Source organism: Lycium ferocissimum, unplaced genomic scaffold, assembly GCF_029784015.1.
Source record: "Lycium ferocissimum isolate CSIRO_LF1 unplaced genomic scaffold, AGI_CSIRO_Lferr_CH_V1 ctg2007, whole genome shotgun sequence".
Lineage (NCBI taxonomy): Eukaryota > Viridiplantae > Streptophyta > Magnoliopsida > Solanales > Solanaceae > Lycium > Lycium ferocissimum.
Window position 1 is genome coordinate 248,663 of NW_026718814.1, and position 19,144 is coordinate 267,806.

The following is a 19,144-nucleotide window of genomic DNA, read 5'->3' on the forward strand; positions in this document are numbered from 1 at the left end:
CATAGAATCATTTACGAGCATATCAAAGCCATCCGGTTAAATCTGAAAGTTACGGACGTTCGTAGTTTAACTCTTTTAAAAACAAAGCTTTTTTTATGAAACTTTTGAAATCCAACCATACAAAAGACATATAAACCATAGCTTGACCATATATGGATGCCAACATCAAGAAGCAAATATGAATCATAAACATGCTCGAACTTCGGAATAGAGTTGCCCCCTAAGGCTCATAACATATCATAGCTTACTTACGTCTAGGACATGCCAAAAAAGAAAAGAAGGATAAGCCTTACATACCTCGTTTGCTTCCTAAGCTAATCCGACTCAAGTCTCGGCTTCTCAAAATCTACAATATCGTCATTAGACACCAAACATTAGCCATAGGCACTTAGGATTCAATTCCAAGCCATCATTTAATCTCTAAATTTGGGCAGCATTTCCCTATAAACTCGGCATCCCGAGAATTCAACTCGGCCCATATTATCAACAACAATACCAACAACCATTCCAACAACATCAATAATGAATTGGAAACGCATTCTAATATTAGTAACCCCTTTCTATACAATTCGACGATATTCCATTTTCATTCAAATCAACCACATATAATCAAACCAATACCAATGATCTCACATGCAAGTACTAATCCAAGATCATTCAATCAAGATTCAAAAACATTTCAAACAATCCACCCAACATTCAAACAATCCAAACAATACACCATGGAACCGAAACCTTCAACTCAACATGAACAACAATAACATATTTCTTTCTTCCAAACTCATAAACTACTCCAACAATCCACACTTTAACAACATCATCTTCATAAATACAAGAAATTACATTTAATTCACATTAGCTTTCAAAAGAGCCCACACACGATTGTAACCTCAATTTGAACCATTAAACTTTCATTTGCATCATTGAATCCACAACACAACAATCCAAAACACTAAATAAAATTTGTTCACCATTCCTACATAACACCACATATACACGGCCAAGCTCGCAACAATTATAACTTGACTTGAACCATTCAATACCTTCATTCTCATCACATAATCCATGACAACAACAACCAAAATACTAAGTAAAATCAATTCGCCATAACCTACTCAAAACAGCCCCTATACGGCCAATCCTCAACATGCATAATTTCATGAGTCTCATTCATTTTCTACACACACCTACAACAACACACAAACATGCTAAATACAATTAATTCATCACTCCTTCTACACAACACATACCACACATACAATCAACACACCAGCTCGACTTCAACTTGCAATATTTCATGAATTTCATTCATTTCCACATACCACAACATGTACAAATCACTCACAACACATGAAAGAAGATTAAATCTTATCCTTCTCCACTTCACTTCTTCATTCGGCTAGAGGTCTACATAGCAACAACGAATGATTTATTTGCTCCAACAACTACTCCACGTTGTAGAGGACCTTCCAATTAGTAGAGAAACTAGAAGAAAATATTTTTCCATGATCAATTTTTGGACCTCAATTTTCCATGGTCATGGCCGAAAGTCTCCATAATTTTTTCTCCAAGCTTCTTGATTTTTCTAGGTGCTAAATGATGAAGATGACTAAATTGTCATCTTATCTCACCATATATAATTATCGCATGTGGGCTATTGCCCACATCCAACACATGGCCACATATGGCCATTTTCATGAAATATTAAGTTTCCAAATTTTCACTTCTAGCCCTTAATTTTCATGAAATGCTCAACTTTCCATAATTCACTTTTGACCCCAAATTTTCGTTATTCCAATTTTACCCTTAACACTCCATGCCAATGAAAAGATGAATATGCAGCTTATGCACTTTTAACAAAATCGGAAGAAATTACAACCTTGTCCTTAACTTATCATGACTAACTCGGATTATCCCAATGTACCAAAATATGGGATATAACATCCTTCCCTCCTTTAGAACATTCGTCCTCGAATGTTTAACTAATCGCATAGGGTCTTGTGAGGATCTCGGGGGTTTCCTTTATTACCATAGCACGCAATCTCTTCTACCAACCATTTTTCTTTTCCATCTCCTCTTACCTTGCGAATAACGTAATAAGGTCCAATATATCTCGGTTTAAACTTTTCCTTCTTGTAATTCCCTTTACTCAACTTGTAACATTCTAGGCACATTATCTCGTGTCATTTCTTTATCTTACACTTGCATCTCTCGCACTCGCTTCCCCCGCTTTGGGGCGTACTTATACTATCACCGATCATATTTCGCCCTATTCCGTATTTCCCGGTCTCGCTTAGGCGGCACTCTTATTCCGACATTTTGATTCTCTTGCCTTTCATTTACTCACTTTCTTTCTTTCCCAAATATCATTATGTTGACACTTCCAAACTTAACCCCCCCCCCCCCCTTTTCTTTTTCTTTTTCCGGCCAACTTCTTCTAAATCATCTCTTAATATCACAAACCCTTTCCAAATTCTTTTTACCATATCGGTATCGACCTCCGATTACCATTACCATCAATTCAGCTATTAACTTATTTTTCAAAATCAGCCATACTTGCAACTTGGCCAAATCTTACCCCTACTATTGACACAACCTTTCAAGAATATCACAGACCCATATCTCATTCTCTCTTTATTTTAAGGAAAATTTATATAGTTTCCTCTATATTTCTTACTATCTCAAAACACACGAAGGAAATACCAACAATGCCTCACGGGGCCAACATACATATATATATATATATATATATCATATCATATCACAGCCTCACAGGGCTCCCAACATCAACAACAGTACGAAAATAATGAACATACCTTGTATGCCCAGCTTATTCACTTTCCCTTTTAATCTTCAACTTTACATTTCGATCATACTTCAGTATCTTTCCCAACATATACCTTTCATACCTGCGTGCTTCGTAACTTCCAATATCGCTAGTCACCTTCTTCTGTCGAAGCCATCCTTCTCTTTGAAATCAAAGGTTAGTATCAGGAGTCTCATTCCCTATGACTTGGCTCTATGGCACGATATCAGATGTGAAAGAAGAGTAACCACCCTAAATGCCCCGTAGCCTCCTGTTTATAAATGTGGCGCGCAACACACCATAAACAAGACTCTACTCGACACGACTTTGCAGACAACCCTAGGACATTTGCTGCGATACTAATTTGTCAAACCCTAATTTTTGATAGGGCATGATGGGCACCCGACCTTTATCTAGGGCCGAGCGAACCCGCTGACTCTCGTCATACTCATAATCATACTGGGCCCGCAAAACATGACATAACCACATAATAAAAAAAATTCGAGAAAATAAACATGCCTTTCGTATTTTTCAAATCAAATAAAAAATCATAGTCACAACAAATCGTAACATAATGCATAATAATACATCGGCTTACATAGCCTCTCTTTCAAAACAAATTGACGTCTTATACACACGACAACGTACGCAAAGTCTCTACCATAACTCCGAGATACCATAACAAAAGCACTCGACTCGGCAATACTCCGAGGGGAAATGGAGCTCGCCAATCCCGGTGGAACCTCTTGACTCATCTATATATATACACGCGGCATGAAACGCCCCCCCGAAGAAAGGGGGTCGATGCGGAATATGTCTTGAGCATGTAAAGCATAGCATACGAAAACGAGGTCATAACCGAAGTAAGGAGTATAGAAAGTGAGCATAATGACCGAATACCAAAGTGCTTGCATACGAAACACAAATCGTACATCGGAGGTACGGAAGACAAATATAATAATCGAATATGCCAAAATGCTTACTTCACGAAATACGAATCATGCATATCAAAGTCATGTATCATATCAATGCCCATAATAGAACTGAGTGACATAAGCGAATAATCATCATATTCATACCGTAACACATCATAACATCATAATCCATATGAGATAACATTAACCGATGTGGGATTCGCCTAAACCAATGTGGGATTTGCCTAAACCAATATGGGATTTGCCTAAACCAATGTGGGATTTGCCTAAACCAATGTGGAATTTTACCTCATCATTGGGTTTGCCCCGCCATTGGGTTTGCCCCACCAGGTTTGCCGCGTAGGTTTGCCCGCGGCTCGATACCAGCGATCATATATCATATCAGACTTCGTATCACATCATAATTCGAAACACACATCATACATATATACATAGTACCCGGCCGAAAGGGGCTCGGCGTACCGGACACATCATAACACCATAATCTATACACGGTTCCCGGCCACAAAGGGGCTCGGCGAACCGGACATATCATACTCCGAAAAATACATTATTTACGAACCGAGAAACCATACGCACATAAATCCTTATTGCGGAATCAACGAGAATGATCAAACAAACCCTCATTTAAAAGCCAAAACAGTAGTCAAATCAGGTTTTCCTCCGAATATCACTCGGGAACATATCAAACCGAACTTCAGAAACCATAGTCACGTATCAAAATCACATACATAAAAATTCTCATTCCAGACTCAACAAATAAATAAGTAATCATACTCGGGGGTCGGAAAGACAATCATATTAAGTTCTATCAAAAGCCATCAGAACTATACAGAAGAAAGTCGCGGGACCCACGGGTGAGCGTCAACCCAATCCGGGCCCGCCTATGGAAATCATAGTCATTATACGTCATAGAATCATTTACGAGCATATCAAAGCCATCCGGTTCGACTCAAGTGCCGCCATGAAATCATAGTTCGTGAAAGTTACGGACGTTCGTAGTTACAGAACTCTTTTAAAAACAAAGCTTTTTATGAAACTTTTGAAATCCAACCATACAAAAGACATATAAACCATAGCTTGACCATATAAGGATGCCAACATCAAGAAGCAAATATGAATCATAAACATGCTCGGAACTTCGGAATAGTGTTGCCCCCAAGGCTCATAACAAATCATAGCTTACTTACGTCTAGGACATGCCAAAAGAAAAGAAGGATAAGCCTTACATACCTCGTTTGCTTCCTAAGCTAATCCGACTCAAGTCTCGGCTTCTCAAAATCTACAATATCGTCATTAGACACCAAACATTAGCCATAGGCACTTAGGATTCAATTCCAAGCCATCATTTAATCTACAGAAATTTGGGCAGCATTTCCCCTATAAACTCAGCATCCCCGAGAATTCAACTCGGCCCATATTATCAACAACAATACCAACAACCATTCCAACAACATCAATAATGAATTGGAAACGCATTCTAATATTAGTAACCCCTTTCTATACAATTCGACGATATTCCATTTTCATTCAAATCAACCACATATAATCAAACCAATACCAATGATCTCACGTACAAGTACTAATCCAAGATCATTCAATCAAGATTCAAAAACATTTCAAACAATCCACCCAACATTCAAACAATCCAAACAATACACCATGGAACCGAAACCTTCCCAACTCAACATGAACAACAATAACATATTTCTTTCTTCCAAACTCATAAACTACTCCAACAATCCACACTTTAACAACATCATCTTCATAAATACAAGAAATTACATTTAATTCACATTAGCTTTCAAAAGAGCCCACACACGATTGTAACCTCAATTTGAACCATTAAACTTTCATTTGCATCATTGAATCCACAACACAACAATCCAAAACACTAAATAAAATTTGTTCATCATTCCTACATAACACCACATATACACGGCCAAGCTCACAACAATTATAACTTCAACTTGAATCATTCAATACCTTCATTCTCATCACATAATCCATGACAACAACAATCAAAATACTAAGTAAAATCAATTCGCCATAACCTACTCAAAACAGCCCCTATACGGCCAATCCTCAACATGCATAATTTCATGAGTCTCATTCATTTTCTACACACTACAACAACACACAAACATGCTAAATACAATTAATTCATCACTCCTTCTACACAACACATACCACACGGCTACAATCAACACACACACGGCTCAACTTCAACTTGCAATATTTCATGAATTTCATTCATTTCCACATACCACAACATGTACAAATCACTCACAACACATGAAAGAAGATTAAATCTTACCCTTCTCCACTTCACTTCTTCATTCGGCTAGAGGTGTACATAGCAACAACGAACGGTTTAATTGTTCCAACAACCACTCCACGTTGTAGAGGACCTTCAATTAGTAGAGAAACTAGAAGAAAATATTTTTCCATGATCAATTTTTGGACCTCAATTTTCCATGGTCATGGCCGAAAGTCTCCATAATTTTTTCTCCAAGCTGCTTGATTTTTCTAGGTGCTAAATGATGAAGATGACTAAATTGTCATCTTATCTCACCATATATAATTATCACATGTGGTCTATGGCCCACATCCAACACATGGCCACATATGGCCATTTTCATGAAATATTAAGTTTCCAAATTTTCACTTCTAGCCCTTAATTTTCATGAAATGCTCAACTTTCCATAATTCACTTTTGACCCCAAATTTTCCTTATTCCAATTTTACCCTTAACACTCCATGCCAATGAAAAGATGAATATGCAGCTTATGCACTTTTAACAAAATCGGAAGAAATTACAACCTTGTCCTTAACTTATCATGACTAACTTGGATTATCCCAATGTACCAAAATACGGGATATAACAGTACCATGGCCCACACATGGCTTGGATGAATTTAATTTGGCCAAGCCATGGGTGGGGACCACCTATGAGTCACACGGCCAAGTGGCCATATTTGGCTATTTCATGAAAAATAATTAACTTTTCATAATTCACTTTCAACCCCAAATTTTTCTTAATATTCCATACCAGTAAAATCATAAGCAACTTATGCCTTAAAACAAAATCGGATGTCAAGAATCTCAACTTCGTATCCCGGAATAGTCTTGTCCTTAACTTTTCGTGGTTGGCTCGGATTATCCCAATGTACAAAAATACGGGATATAACACTACGGGTCATGGAGTTATTACCTGGCCTAGGAGCCATGGAGTTATTGCCTAGCCTATGAGCCACAGAGTTATTACCTGGCCTATGAGCCACGGAGTTGTTACCTGACCTTCGAGTCACGGAGTTATATCTATAGAGTTATGTTATCTTGCCTCAGTTGAGAGGCAACCTAGGTAGAGTACTTCCAGATGTTTTCGTGAAATATCCAGAGTATAGCTTGTTACTTTATTTCAGCTGTTACCTTATCTTACAGATTCCGTACATTATTTATACTGACGTCCCTTTGTCTGGGAGCGCTACATTCATGCTTGCAGGTACTGATCGATAGGCGGATAAACCTCCCGAGTAGGCGTAATCGTATATCAGCTGTTCGGTGAGCGCCCTTTCTGTTCAGAGTTGCCAGGTCCTTTGGGGTTTTCCTTTCTGATTACAGATTGTATGGCACAGTCGCACATTCTTTAGAGGCTTGTAGACGAGTCATGTAAATAGTGTGTCTGTGTGACATCCTCGTCAGCTTGTATATGCCTGTTTGGATACTGTTGGCTTTTTACGATCATAGCAGCCTCGTCGGCTCGCTTAGTTGTATATATATGTTTTGGGTGTGTGTGCCCAGTTAAGACTAGAGGGCCAGTATATATATTCATATTACGGTTTTTAGGTATTGTGTTTGTGCAAGTAGGCCTTATCAGTTTAAGTTAGGGGTCACTCCCCAGGGTTTTAGATTTAGAGTGGTTCGCTCGGGCCTAGTTTAGCTTCGAGTGCCGGTCATGCCACCCATGAATGGGGGCGTGACAAAATTGATATCAGAGCAGGTCTATCCTAGGAAGTCTACAAGCTGTGTCTAGTAGAGTCTTGTTTATAGATGTATCGTGCACCACATCATATAAACAGGAAGCTACAAGGCATCTAAGAATTAGATGCCTTTCTTTCAGATCTAAATCGTGTTGTAGAGCCAAGTCATAGGAGACTTGAGGTAAACTTACTCTTCCGTATTTGTGCACAGCTATGCCGGTGACTAGAAGTCGGTGGCTAACCGGAGAGGTGATACGGCGGCTGGTAAGGGGAGCAATAGGGCACACCCGACCGCTGAGGCCCAGCTTGAGGGCCAGGGTAAGACCCTATGCTAACCATCATCGATGACTCCACCGCTCGAGGAGCTCCCGAGGGAGACAGTACCTCCACTGCCCTCTCCCGCACCGACAGACCAGGATCTTAGGAGGGCGGTGCACTTATTGACCCAGATTGTGATGACACGGGACCTCGAGAGCACCTGCTGGAGCAGTGACCGCTGATGGGTCTCAAAGCTCGAGGGTTCGTGAGTTTTTAGCACTTTACCCTCCAGAGCACTCAGGGATCAAGCGGGATGAGGATCCACAGAACTTTGTAGATAAGCTTCAGCATATTTTCAGGGTCATGCATGCTACGGAAACCGACGCATCAGAGTTAGCGGCTTTCAGGCTTTGTGATATAGCGATCTTATGGTATGATCGTGGGAGCATGCCAGAGGTCCTGAGGCACCTCCAGCGCATCGGTCTAAGTTTTCAGAGGCCTTTCTTGATAATTATTTACCATTAGAGGTACGAGATGCGAGGTTAGATCAGTTCTTGACTGTGTAGCAAGGTAGTTCCAGCGTTCGAGATTATTGCCTCCGATTTGATTCCTTGGCCAGATATGCTCCATCCTTCTTTGTGTTACGCCCCGTACTTTTACATGTAAAGTTTCGTCGTAAGTTAGTTGATGAAGACTTAAAAGGCGAGGTTGTCGTTAAGGTCATAAGGAATTATTCATGCTCATTCTTCATACATGAGAGCTTGGTATCATGTTTAGTAAGTATCGGGAAGGTTGGATGTTAAGCGAATCGAAGAAATTAAGTTTGTTGAAACTTTGGGAAAATTTGGCAGAATTCCAGACAAAAGTTTTGGGTCAACTTTGGGAAGGCATATCTCCTAGAATACAAGGAGTTACGGAACCCATAACCTATGCATTCATAAGTTCAGCGAGTTTACTTTCCAACGCAACTTACAGATCTGAATTCGCACATCGACCCCGGAAGATATGGGCCGTCGAAGTGTCGACGATCCGTCGGTGCACATCGACTACCCGTCGATTTTCAGGCGGTGCAGCTGATGTATATATGCATCTAATTCATGATTTTTTCATTTTAACCAATACCAACAGACCCTAAACTCTCTCTAATATTCATCAATCCTCTCCCAACCTTTCTTTATCATCCAAGTAAGATCCGAGTCCCGAAAACCCGAGCTAGTGAAGGGAAACTTGTTCACAGGGTTTTTATTGAAGTTGTTGAACTTAGGAGTTTGATGTGGAGTTTGGGCTGATTTTGTAAGTTTGTCCACGATTACCCATATAGAATCATACTTATGCCGAGAACGAGGCAAGCCCCCAATGAAATCCATGTTAATTACTTTCCATTTCTAAGTTGGAATTTCCATCGCTTGCAATAATCCTCCTGGCTTCTGATGTTCAATCTTCATTTGCTGGCAATTGGGATACTGGGCCATAGATTATGCTATATCTTTCTTCAATTCATCCCACCAATACATTAACTTGAGATGTGATACATCTTTGTTGCCCCTGGATGAATAGAATAACGGGAGTAATGAGCTTCTTCCAGAATCTGACGACACAGTCCCGCCACATCTGGCACACACAACCTCCCTCGATACTTGAGAACTCCATTTGCAGAAGCTTCAAATGATGATTTCTCTTTCTCAGGAAGTGTATCCCTATAGTGACTCAACTGGGGATCTTCATATTGGTGTTCTCGCAGCTCCATATCTAAGGATGAAACAGCTGGGTTGTGAATACCAACTCTTGCATTGCCTGAATCAATTAGACGAACCCCTAAGCTAACTAGCTGGCGGAGCTCATGGACTAATTCTTTCTTCTCTGGCTGGACATCACATAGACTACCCATCGATTTGCGGCTAAGTGCATCAGCCACTACATTCGCCTTTCCAGGATGATATAAAATACTCACATCATAATATTTCAATAGTTCTAACCACCGCCTCTGTTGTAGGTTCAACTCCTTCTGCTTGAAAATATATTGGAGACATTTGCGATCCGTGTATATATCAACATGGACGCTATACAAATAGTGTCTCCACATCTTTAATGCTTGAATAACCACAGCCTATTCGAGATCATGAGTTGGATAATTCTTCTCATGCTTCCATAACTGCCTAGAAGCATAAGCGACAACCTTACCGTGTTGCATCAACACACAACCCAATCCAACACCGGAGGAATCACAATACACAACATAACTATCGACCACCTCTGGAAGGGTTAAAACTGGAGCTGAAGTCAACCTATCCTTCAATTCCTGAAAACTGCGTTCACAGGCATCGGTATACTAAAATTTTGCTGACTTCTGAGTTAGCTTCGTCAGTGGTGCAGAAATAGAAGAAAACCCTTCCACAAATCTTCTATAATAGCTTGCCAAACCCAAAAAGCTACGGACTTCTGTAGGCGTTATAGGCCTTGGCCAAGTCTTCACAGCCTCAATTTTCTGAGTATCAACTCGAATGCCGTCAGCTGAAATGATATGGCCCAGAAAAGTTACCGAATTCAGCCAAAATTCGCATTTCAAAAATTTAGCATACAATTCACGAGCCCGAAGAATTTCGAGGACACTACGCAAAATTTGCATGTTCTGCTTCAGTCCGAAAGTATACTAGAATGTCATCAATGAACACTATTACAAATAGATCTAAGAAAGGCCTGAACACATTGTTCATCAAATTCATGAACACCACTGGGGCATTTGTCAACCCGAATGACATTACCCGGAATTCATAATGACAATATCTAGTTCTGAAAGCTGTCTTTGGAATGTCTTTTTCTCTAACTCTCACTTGATGATAACCTGACCTCAGATCTATTTTGGAAAACCACTTGGCACCCTGTAATTGATCAAACAAATCATCGATTCTCAGAAGAGGATATTTATTCTTAATCGTCACCTTGTTCAGCTGCCTGTAATCAATGCACATTCGTAAGGAACCATCTTTCGTTCTTACGAATAAGACAGGTGCTCCCCATGTCGATGAACTGGATCTAATGCACCCTTTCTCAAGCAAATCCTTTAGTTGTGCCTTTAACTCTTTCAGTTTTGCACGAGCCATTCTGTAAAGAGGAATAGATATAGGTTTAGTATCCAACAGCACATCAATAGCAAAGTCAATCTTCTGCTCCGGTGGAAGGCCTGAAAGTTCATCTGGAAATACATCTGGGAACTCATTTACTACCGGAACAGATTGGAGGGTCGGTGTCTCTACTTCTGTGTCATGAACCCGGACCAAATGATAAATATAGCCTTTAGCGATCATCTTCCTCGCATTGAGATAGGAAATAAATCTACCTCTTGGAGATCTTTGTGTTACCCTTCCATTCAAGCATTGATTCGCCCAGAAATTGGAACCGAACTATTTTCATTCTACAATCCTCATTAGCATAGAACGAGGCCAACCAATCCATGCCTATAATTACATCAAAATCAAGCATTTCGAGTTCGATCAAATCGGCTGTAGTGTGGCGATCACATAACACCACCACATAATTTTTGTATACCTGTCTGGCTATTACCGGATCACCAATCGGAGTGGATACCTCGAAAGGTTTAATTGGCTCGGGTTTCACCCCAATACGACCAGCAATATAAGGAGTGATATAAGACAACGTGGAACCCGGATCAATCAATGCATAAACATCATGAGAGAATATGGTCAATATACCTGTAACCACATCTGGGGAGGACTCAAGATCTTGGTGTCCGGCTAGAGCATAAATACGGGGCTGCTGAGGGCCACTCGAACTGGTATCTCCCCCTTGGCCTCTGCCACGGCCTACTAAAGTTAGGGTAGTCTGCCCGACAGGGTGCACGGACGAAGAAGAACCTGCTGCTGATCCCGTAGGCTGATCCCTAACTCTACCGCCCATCGACGGATAATCACGCATCATATGCCTAACCTGACCACAGGCATAACAAGCATTTAATCCTCGATGACACTGACCCAAATGTAATCTACAGCACTAACTGCATCGTGGAATCGGTGGTCTCCTCTGACTAGGATCACCTCTAAACTGGGGACCAGAGACCCTCAAACTCTGACCCGGACCAGAATAAATGGGGCGATCAAATCTCCTGCCCGCGAATCGATGAGGTGCACTAGTCGTGGACTGGCCCGAATATTTGGAATACTGTTGCCGCTGACCCCCTCTATACTCACTACTAGCACCAGCGGATCTGGCCCTCTTACTCTGTCCTCTATCAATATCGCGTTCACCCCGTTGTGGTTGTTGCTTCTCTTCTAAATTTTGGGCATGGGCCTGAATACGGCAGATGTCCATCCCCTCCTGTAGCGAAGCTGTCAAGCAATCTTTGAACAAATGTGGCCTTAAGTCACTCACAAATCTATGTACTCTGTCTCCCATATCGGCTACCATAGTGGGAGCATATAGGGCCAATGAATTGGAATGAAGACTATATTCCCGAGCACTCATACTCCCTTGCTTTAGATTTAGAAACCTGTCAACTCGGGCCCTTTGAACCTCGGGTGGCAAATAATGACAAAGGAAGGCATCTACAAATTCCTGCCAAATCGGGGGAGGTGCGCTTTCCTTCGTTGAAGCTATCCAATTATTATACCATAGAACGGCGACATCCCGCAATCTATAAGATGCTAACTCCACTGACTCAGTATCGGAAGCATGTATAATCCTCAGCATTCTCAACATCTCGTATATAAAACCTTGCGGGTCTTCATCCGACTTTGACCCAAAAAATTCCGGCGGGTTCAGACTCATAAAATCACGGGCTCTGGCACTTATGTCATGTTTAGTTCTTGTCGCAAGATTCGTCACACTCTTACTATATATGGAATCATGCCAAGAAAAAAAAAAGGAATAGCCTTAACATACCTCTTGTAGTCAATACGCACTCAATAAAGGATTCATCTCAATTAGCCCTTCAACCTAAACAATGACAATACATCTATTAACTCAATGAATACTAATATACGAGGTATATCAATGAGAACTAGTCTCTAAAAAAGAGTCGGGCAGCATTTCCCCCTATTTCATAACCATCCCCAACTCAATAAATAACGTCAACAACAACCTCCATTTACCTCTTTTTAACTTCCAAGCACAACAACACAATTATAAACTACAAACAGCCCAATATACATTCGTATACCAACGCTTGTCTACACTTCTTTATTTTCGTATATACATAGTACAACATCAACCGCAACAACAACAACTATAACTACAGCCAATTCCCATGGTATTCAAGCCCACAAAACAACTCGTAGTAATCACCAAACAGCCCATACGATAACAACAACAACAACAACTTATCCGATTTTCCGCTATTAATTCCTTAGTTCTGATCTCACAATTTAACTATGACCTGGATGAATTTAAATATACCTAAGAGAGGAGAATATTTACTTTATATGCCAAGGACTGCTCTTCTTCCACCTTACTTCACTGCGAAGTAATTGCCAACATTCTTGAGAGAATTTTAGAAAATTTTCATAAAGGAAACATTCAGTATGTTGCTACTGCACCACGATGAAATTCAAAGGAGTAAGATGTTTGTGCTACTTCATTAACGTGAAGAAGAAAAAAAAATCGTTTGCTGCTGCTTTGTAAATTTTAAAGGAGAAAAAGATACTTATGCTACCATTGATGAATTTAAAGAAATCATTTGCTGCCACTATCAATGAACTTCAATGAAGAAGAAAAAGATACTTGTCGTCCCTATTAATCAAACTAGGCGGTGGAATAGACATATATGGGTACTTATCCATTGATTACTTAATCTAATACATGTAAGTGTCAGTTAAGTAGGCATTGACACGTGAATGCACATGGAAAAGAATTGAAGTATTTAAGCCTTATCTCAATTTACTACTATTAAAATATGAATAAATCATGGGTATCTTATAAAATTAAAGCACACACTAATATTTTATAAAGTATAAAATATTTACAAAAATATTATTTCATCCCAACATGATAAGAACTTAATTAAATGCATGTCTCCCCCTTTACACATGTCACTCCTATGCCACCTCCGCTTAACTACTTATCACATTTCAACACTTATTTGTACATGTGTATAAATGCATTTGGTGCCACGTGCCACATAATAATTATCCAACAATCCCAATTAATTTCTATCCAAAATTTTGTCAAATTTTTGACAAATTTATTTTCTTTGATTTGCTTGATCCCGTAACCTTTAGACACCTGCTTAACACTTGTTAAGAGTATTTATTATCCTTATAAGGGTTCTATGACCTCTCCGAGCTTACTTTAGTTTACCTACAATGCAAACGACGCAAAAATTTTTCGAGGTATAACATGTCAAGAAAAAAAAACACCATAGTGTTTAGAAAAATGACCACACAAGGACAAGTTGGGCAATATTTGTAACAAAAACTAGAGATCCTATCATCCTTCTTTCTTTTATCCTTTATTTACCTATTATTGTAACTAGGTGGTAGATCCACAACAGAAGGAAAAAGATTTTCTTCCAAACTTTACTCACTCATGCACACACACTCCTGACTAAACTTCCAGCATTTAAATCCTTCTTTTGTGCCATTTATCAGAATAGACATATTCCATTTGCTAGGTGAGGACAAGTACATAGTAATCACCCCTATTAACCAACCTGTTAAGCTAAGTGATTTGCCCCTTTCTCTTTATTAAACATAGGCCACATAAAGCTATCATGAAACCTAGCTTATTATGTAAATATTTAGAGAGACCTTTTAGAATTAATCACATCACAGTCACTCATTCCACATGTCTTAATCAGGGAGGGGGGGGGGGTGCGCAGTCTAACAGAATCCCACATTTACCACAAACAGAAACAACCAAACAAAAGCACAGCTGCGTGAGGCACCTTTTTCAAGTTAAAGCCCTTCCCCCAGAATCACCCCCCTTTTTAAAACCTTTGTTTCAATATACCTTATTATAGCCCTAAGGTGCCAAGTTTTATCAAATAGGAAAGGCTTAGGTGAGACAACAAGAATCAGGCCAAACAAATTGCTAAGTAAAACAAGTAGAAATCCACAAAGAGCACACATACATTCACCAGTTTTGGGATCGAAATACCATTAGAGAACAGATATGGTCTGGCCAGGTCCAGCACATGACAACTTCAAACTTTCAAACAGACCAAATCATTTAAGAGAAGACAATGTGATACCTAGACTGGGTCCAATTGTGCTTAGACTTTTCAGTCTCTCCAATAAGTATATGACCAGGTAAGACATTAGCGACCAGGCTGAGGCTCAACATGATGAGCCTTTACCATTTTTGACACATGACCACATTAAACAAGCAATAATCATTTTGGGTTCACATATAGGTAAGCTTAACTTTCCAATGACACTTGTGATCAAACAGGACAGACCATGATCAACTGGTTCAAGACATCAAACTCCCAACTAACATATAATCACATAGGTCAAACAATGACCAAACTTGACTCAGCACAACAAGCTTTTTAACATGACAGGACCTCACATTTCCTATGACACATGTGATCAAGCAAGACAGACTGTGATCCAATAAATTCAAGACATCAAACTCCTAACCAACATGTCACCACATAGGACAAGCAATGACTAGGAAAATCAAGTTACTCAAAAGAGCTTGTGACTTCAAACTATCCCTACAGTGCAATATATTTCCGAAGCTCAAGAAAGGGAAATATATTGCACTGGAGTAAGAAGGGTCTATAAGCTGACTAGGGAGTAAGTATAAAGGACAATCTGGATTACAGAATGGGAAATCTTAGCACTAGAAAAGATGAAAGTTTTAACAAGTGGAAGAATTATAGGAAGTTCAATGATCTCCAAATGAAAGGAAGATAGTGTGCCTATGGATAGGAAGACAGCAGTACTGCCTGAGATTAGGGAGTACCTCGTAAGTCGTGAAAATTCCAAGCCACTGGTTATATAAATTGTGAGAGTATATAAGATAGAACCATATAAACAGTCACCATGATAAAATGGCTAACAGAATGGTGCAAAGACGACAATAAGGAGCCGATGAAGAATGGAGGTTAGTTTAAGTCTCCGGTATAAGAGAGCCAAGAACTTAAGGAGGGAAGCATACTAGTATTGGAAGGAAATTATGATTAAGTGGGATTTTATCTTAGTTCCTTATTCATGAAATTATTTTTTTTATTTATGCTAAAACTGAGGAGATGAAATTGGGGGAAAAGTTCAAATATGAATATGATGATATTGTAAGGAATTAAGAGGGGTCCGACCAAGGAATTAAAAGGAGACGATATGGTATGTATATAAGGTCGGCTGGTACAAAAAGGGATAATCTAAAATAGCATCAGAGAAGCAAGCAAGGAAAGGTGTTATATCTGAACAAGAGAGCTTATCTACTAGTAGAGAAATAAGGAGCAAGGCAAAACAATACGACAATCAAGAGCTCACAGGTCGGCAAGGAGCTGTAGCAATCATGAGTTAAGACCGTTTTAATGGCAACAGGTCCCAGGACGGTAGCTAGATAGTAGTTAATCACTGGTTACATACATAAGGACATGAGGATATAGAACTAATGAATGAGTTCGACAAAGAGTTAGCGGAATATGAAAGAAGACTGATGAGCCCATAGTATAAGAGTATGGAGATCAAGAACTAAAGGAGGACAACCATTTTAATAAATAAATGATAGCGTCATAAGCTAGCAAGTTACAACATTCGAGGATGAATGTTTCTAAAGAGGGGAAGAATGTTACACCCCGTACTTTCGGAGAAGCACTTGTTACTATTTTGGTATAGCTGTTTGGTTCTGTGTAACACCAGCATTTTGATGCCAATTGTATTCCTCTTATGCAAATTACATCATCAACTGGCATTTTATATCTCCATGTTCTCTAAAGTGTGAATGAAAACTTAAATGGAAGATGTTTCCTCCACATCTAATTATAGATATCCTTTTTCACTTCTCTATGCCTCACATACTCCCAAGAACTTTTGACTGAGAACCTTCTATTTTTTTCTAGCAACCACCAGCTTTTGTCTAACTCATCTGTTATTTAGGGGGGGGGAGGCAATAGTCTCTATCACATGCTTTACATACTCTTCAAGTATATTTTGAATTAGAACCTGTGCATTCCATCCTTCTGTACTGGCAAAATTTTGAACTTCTATTTCCTCCTCCAAACTATCCTTGACATGATATAATGCACCAAGATTTTTCCAGTTATCAAACCAGAAGCTAGAATCCCCTTTTTTCACTTGCCACCATATCTGATGCTCCACCAGTTCCCTTACTATTATCAACTTTCTCCAGATAGAAGATGCCCCTTTAGCATGTGCAATCACTGGATGGAGCTTTTTGCAGTATTTTTTTTTTATCATGAAAGAACTCCACAATGAAGGCTTTGTTCTGAGATTCCACCATAGTCTACAGAAAAGGGCATTTGACACTTCAAATAGTGATCTGAACCCCAGTCCACCTTTATCTTTAGGCAATGACAGTGCTTCCAATTTAACCCAATGTACACCTTTCTTGTCACCAGTGTTTGACCAGAAAAACCTTGAGAAAATACTATACATTTGTCTGATCACACCCTTTGGAGGATTCATTCCTGGTAATAGGTATACAAGCATGCTTTGTAATACATGAGATATCAGTGTTGCTCTTCCACCATATGACAGTAGTCTCCCTTGCCATGCATTCATCCTTTTGGAAATCTTTTTAACAACTGTATCATAATGTGAAATTCTATTCCTACTGTAGAAAATTGGGCAGCCAAGATATGTGAATGGAAAGAGGCCTTGCCTAATTCCTGTGATTTGTTTCAGCCTTGACACCAAACCACTCTGCACCTTTTCATGAACATAGAAGGCACTCTTATTCAAATTTATCAACTGGCCTGATACCTTCTCATATCTATTTAGCACTCTCATCATCAGTTTTACTGAATATTGGTCGTACAGAGACAAAAAGAATTGTGTTATCAGCATATGACAAATGATTAATTCTTGGACTCCATTTTGGCATACCATACTCCACAAACCTTGGGTTTTTATACAATGCATTTATTCCCCTTGATAATGCCTCAGCAGCTAAGATGAAAAGGGTGGGGGATAGAGGATCACCTTATTTAACTACCCTTGATGACTTGAAAAAACCATGTGCTCGCCCATTCAAGAGAACTGAATACCAGTAGTTTGATAGTAGCCTGAACACCATGTCAATTAGCACCTCACTAAAACTAAATTTCCTAAGCACTTTGGTGAGGAAGAGCCAAGAGAATCCATCATATGCCTTGGTCATATCCAATTTGACCACTACATTTGCTATTTTAGTTCTCTTGCTTATATCTCTGACAATATCCTGTGTGAGTAGTACATTCTCTATGATACTCCTTCCTTTCACAAAAGCTGATTGATTCTTAGAAATCAAACCTGGCAGCAGTTTTACTAATCTTTCATGCAGTGCCCTTGAGATGATTTTGTTTGTAAAATTGCTGAGACTGATTGGCCTCAGATCTGAGAAACTTTGCACCTACTCTTTCTTAGGGATAAGAATAAGATTTGTCTGAGTGATGAATCTTGGTAATTTTTGCCCCACAAAGAATGCCTTCACCATATCCACCACATATAGTTTGACTATCTCCCAAGCTGATTGAAAGAACAATCCTGTGAATCCATCAGACAGGCAGTTTCTGCATTCAACGCAAAAACAACTTCTTTGGCTTCTTCTTCATTTGGTAGCATATCCATGGTATGATTCTGATCTTTTGTGACTAGGGTAGGGATATGCTTTAGTAAACCAAACTTACAAGGAATTCTGTCTTCTTCAAACTGTTTCTGATAGCATCTGACTGCTTCTTGAGAGATCTCCTCTTGATTTGTTACACCTCAAAAAAATTTTCGTTGATGCACAGTGAATAGACTAACGAAGAACACGAAGTATACGGTATTGCAATAAGTAAGGAATGATATTTGATGACCCTAATCGAGATTTCAAAAACGTTCGAGGTAAGAGAAGAAAGTTTGCCAAGAGAAGGGAAGGCATACGATATGTATCGGAAAGGATTTACGAGTAACAAGTTAATGATGATTTAATGAGGCTTTGGAGAATAGTTATAATGTCCCTTAGATTGCTAATGAGCTGATAAACAAGTGTTAAGA

The 19,144-nt window shown here is 39.4% G+C and overlaps 1 protein-coding gene across 1 annotated transcript; it reads right to left on the minus strand.

Moving 5' to 3' along the window:
- Positions 1–10,267: 10,267 nt before the first annotated feature.
- On the minus strand, positions 10,268–18,733 carry LOC132043021 (uncharacterized). The gene is made up of 5 exons (XM_059433513.1): positions 18,646–18,733; positions 17,108–17,925; positions 11,855–11,927; positions 10,979–11,175; positions 10,268–10,288 (listed from the first exon to the last, which is right to left on the minus strand). Exons 1-5 carry the CDS (start codon positions 18,731–18,733, stop codon positions 10,268–10,270), a joined length of 1,197 nt encoding a protein of 398 aa, XP_059289496.1.
- Positions 18,734–19,144: the final 411 nt, after the last annotated feature.

Excerpts from the sequence above, each read along its gene's own strand:
- LOC132043021 (XM_059433513.1), bottom strand. The coding sequence starts at position 18,733 with ATGGATATGCTACCAAATGAAGAAGAAGCCAAAGAAGTTGTTTTTGCG. Across the intron at positions 11,928-17,107 it reads CAGAAGGATGGAATGCACAG|GTTAGGCATATGATGCGTGA; the intron begins GTTCTAATTCAA and ends GCCTGTGGTCAG. Across the intron at positions 10,289-10,978 it reads GGGGAGCACCTGTCTTATTC|TTTTCAGGAATTGAAGGATA; the intron begins GTAAGAACGAAA and ends CTGTGAACGCAG.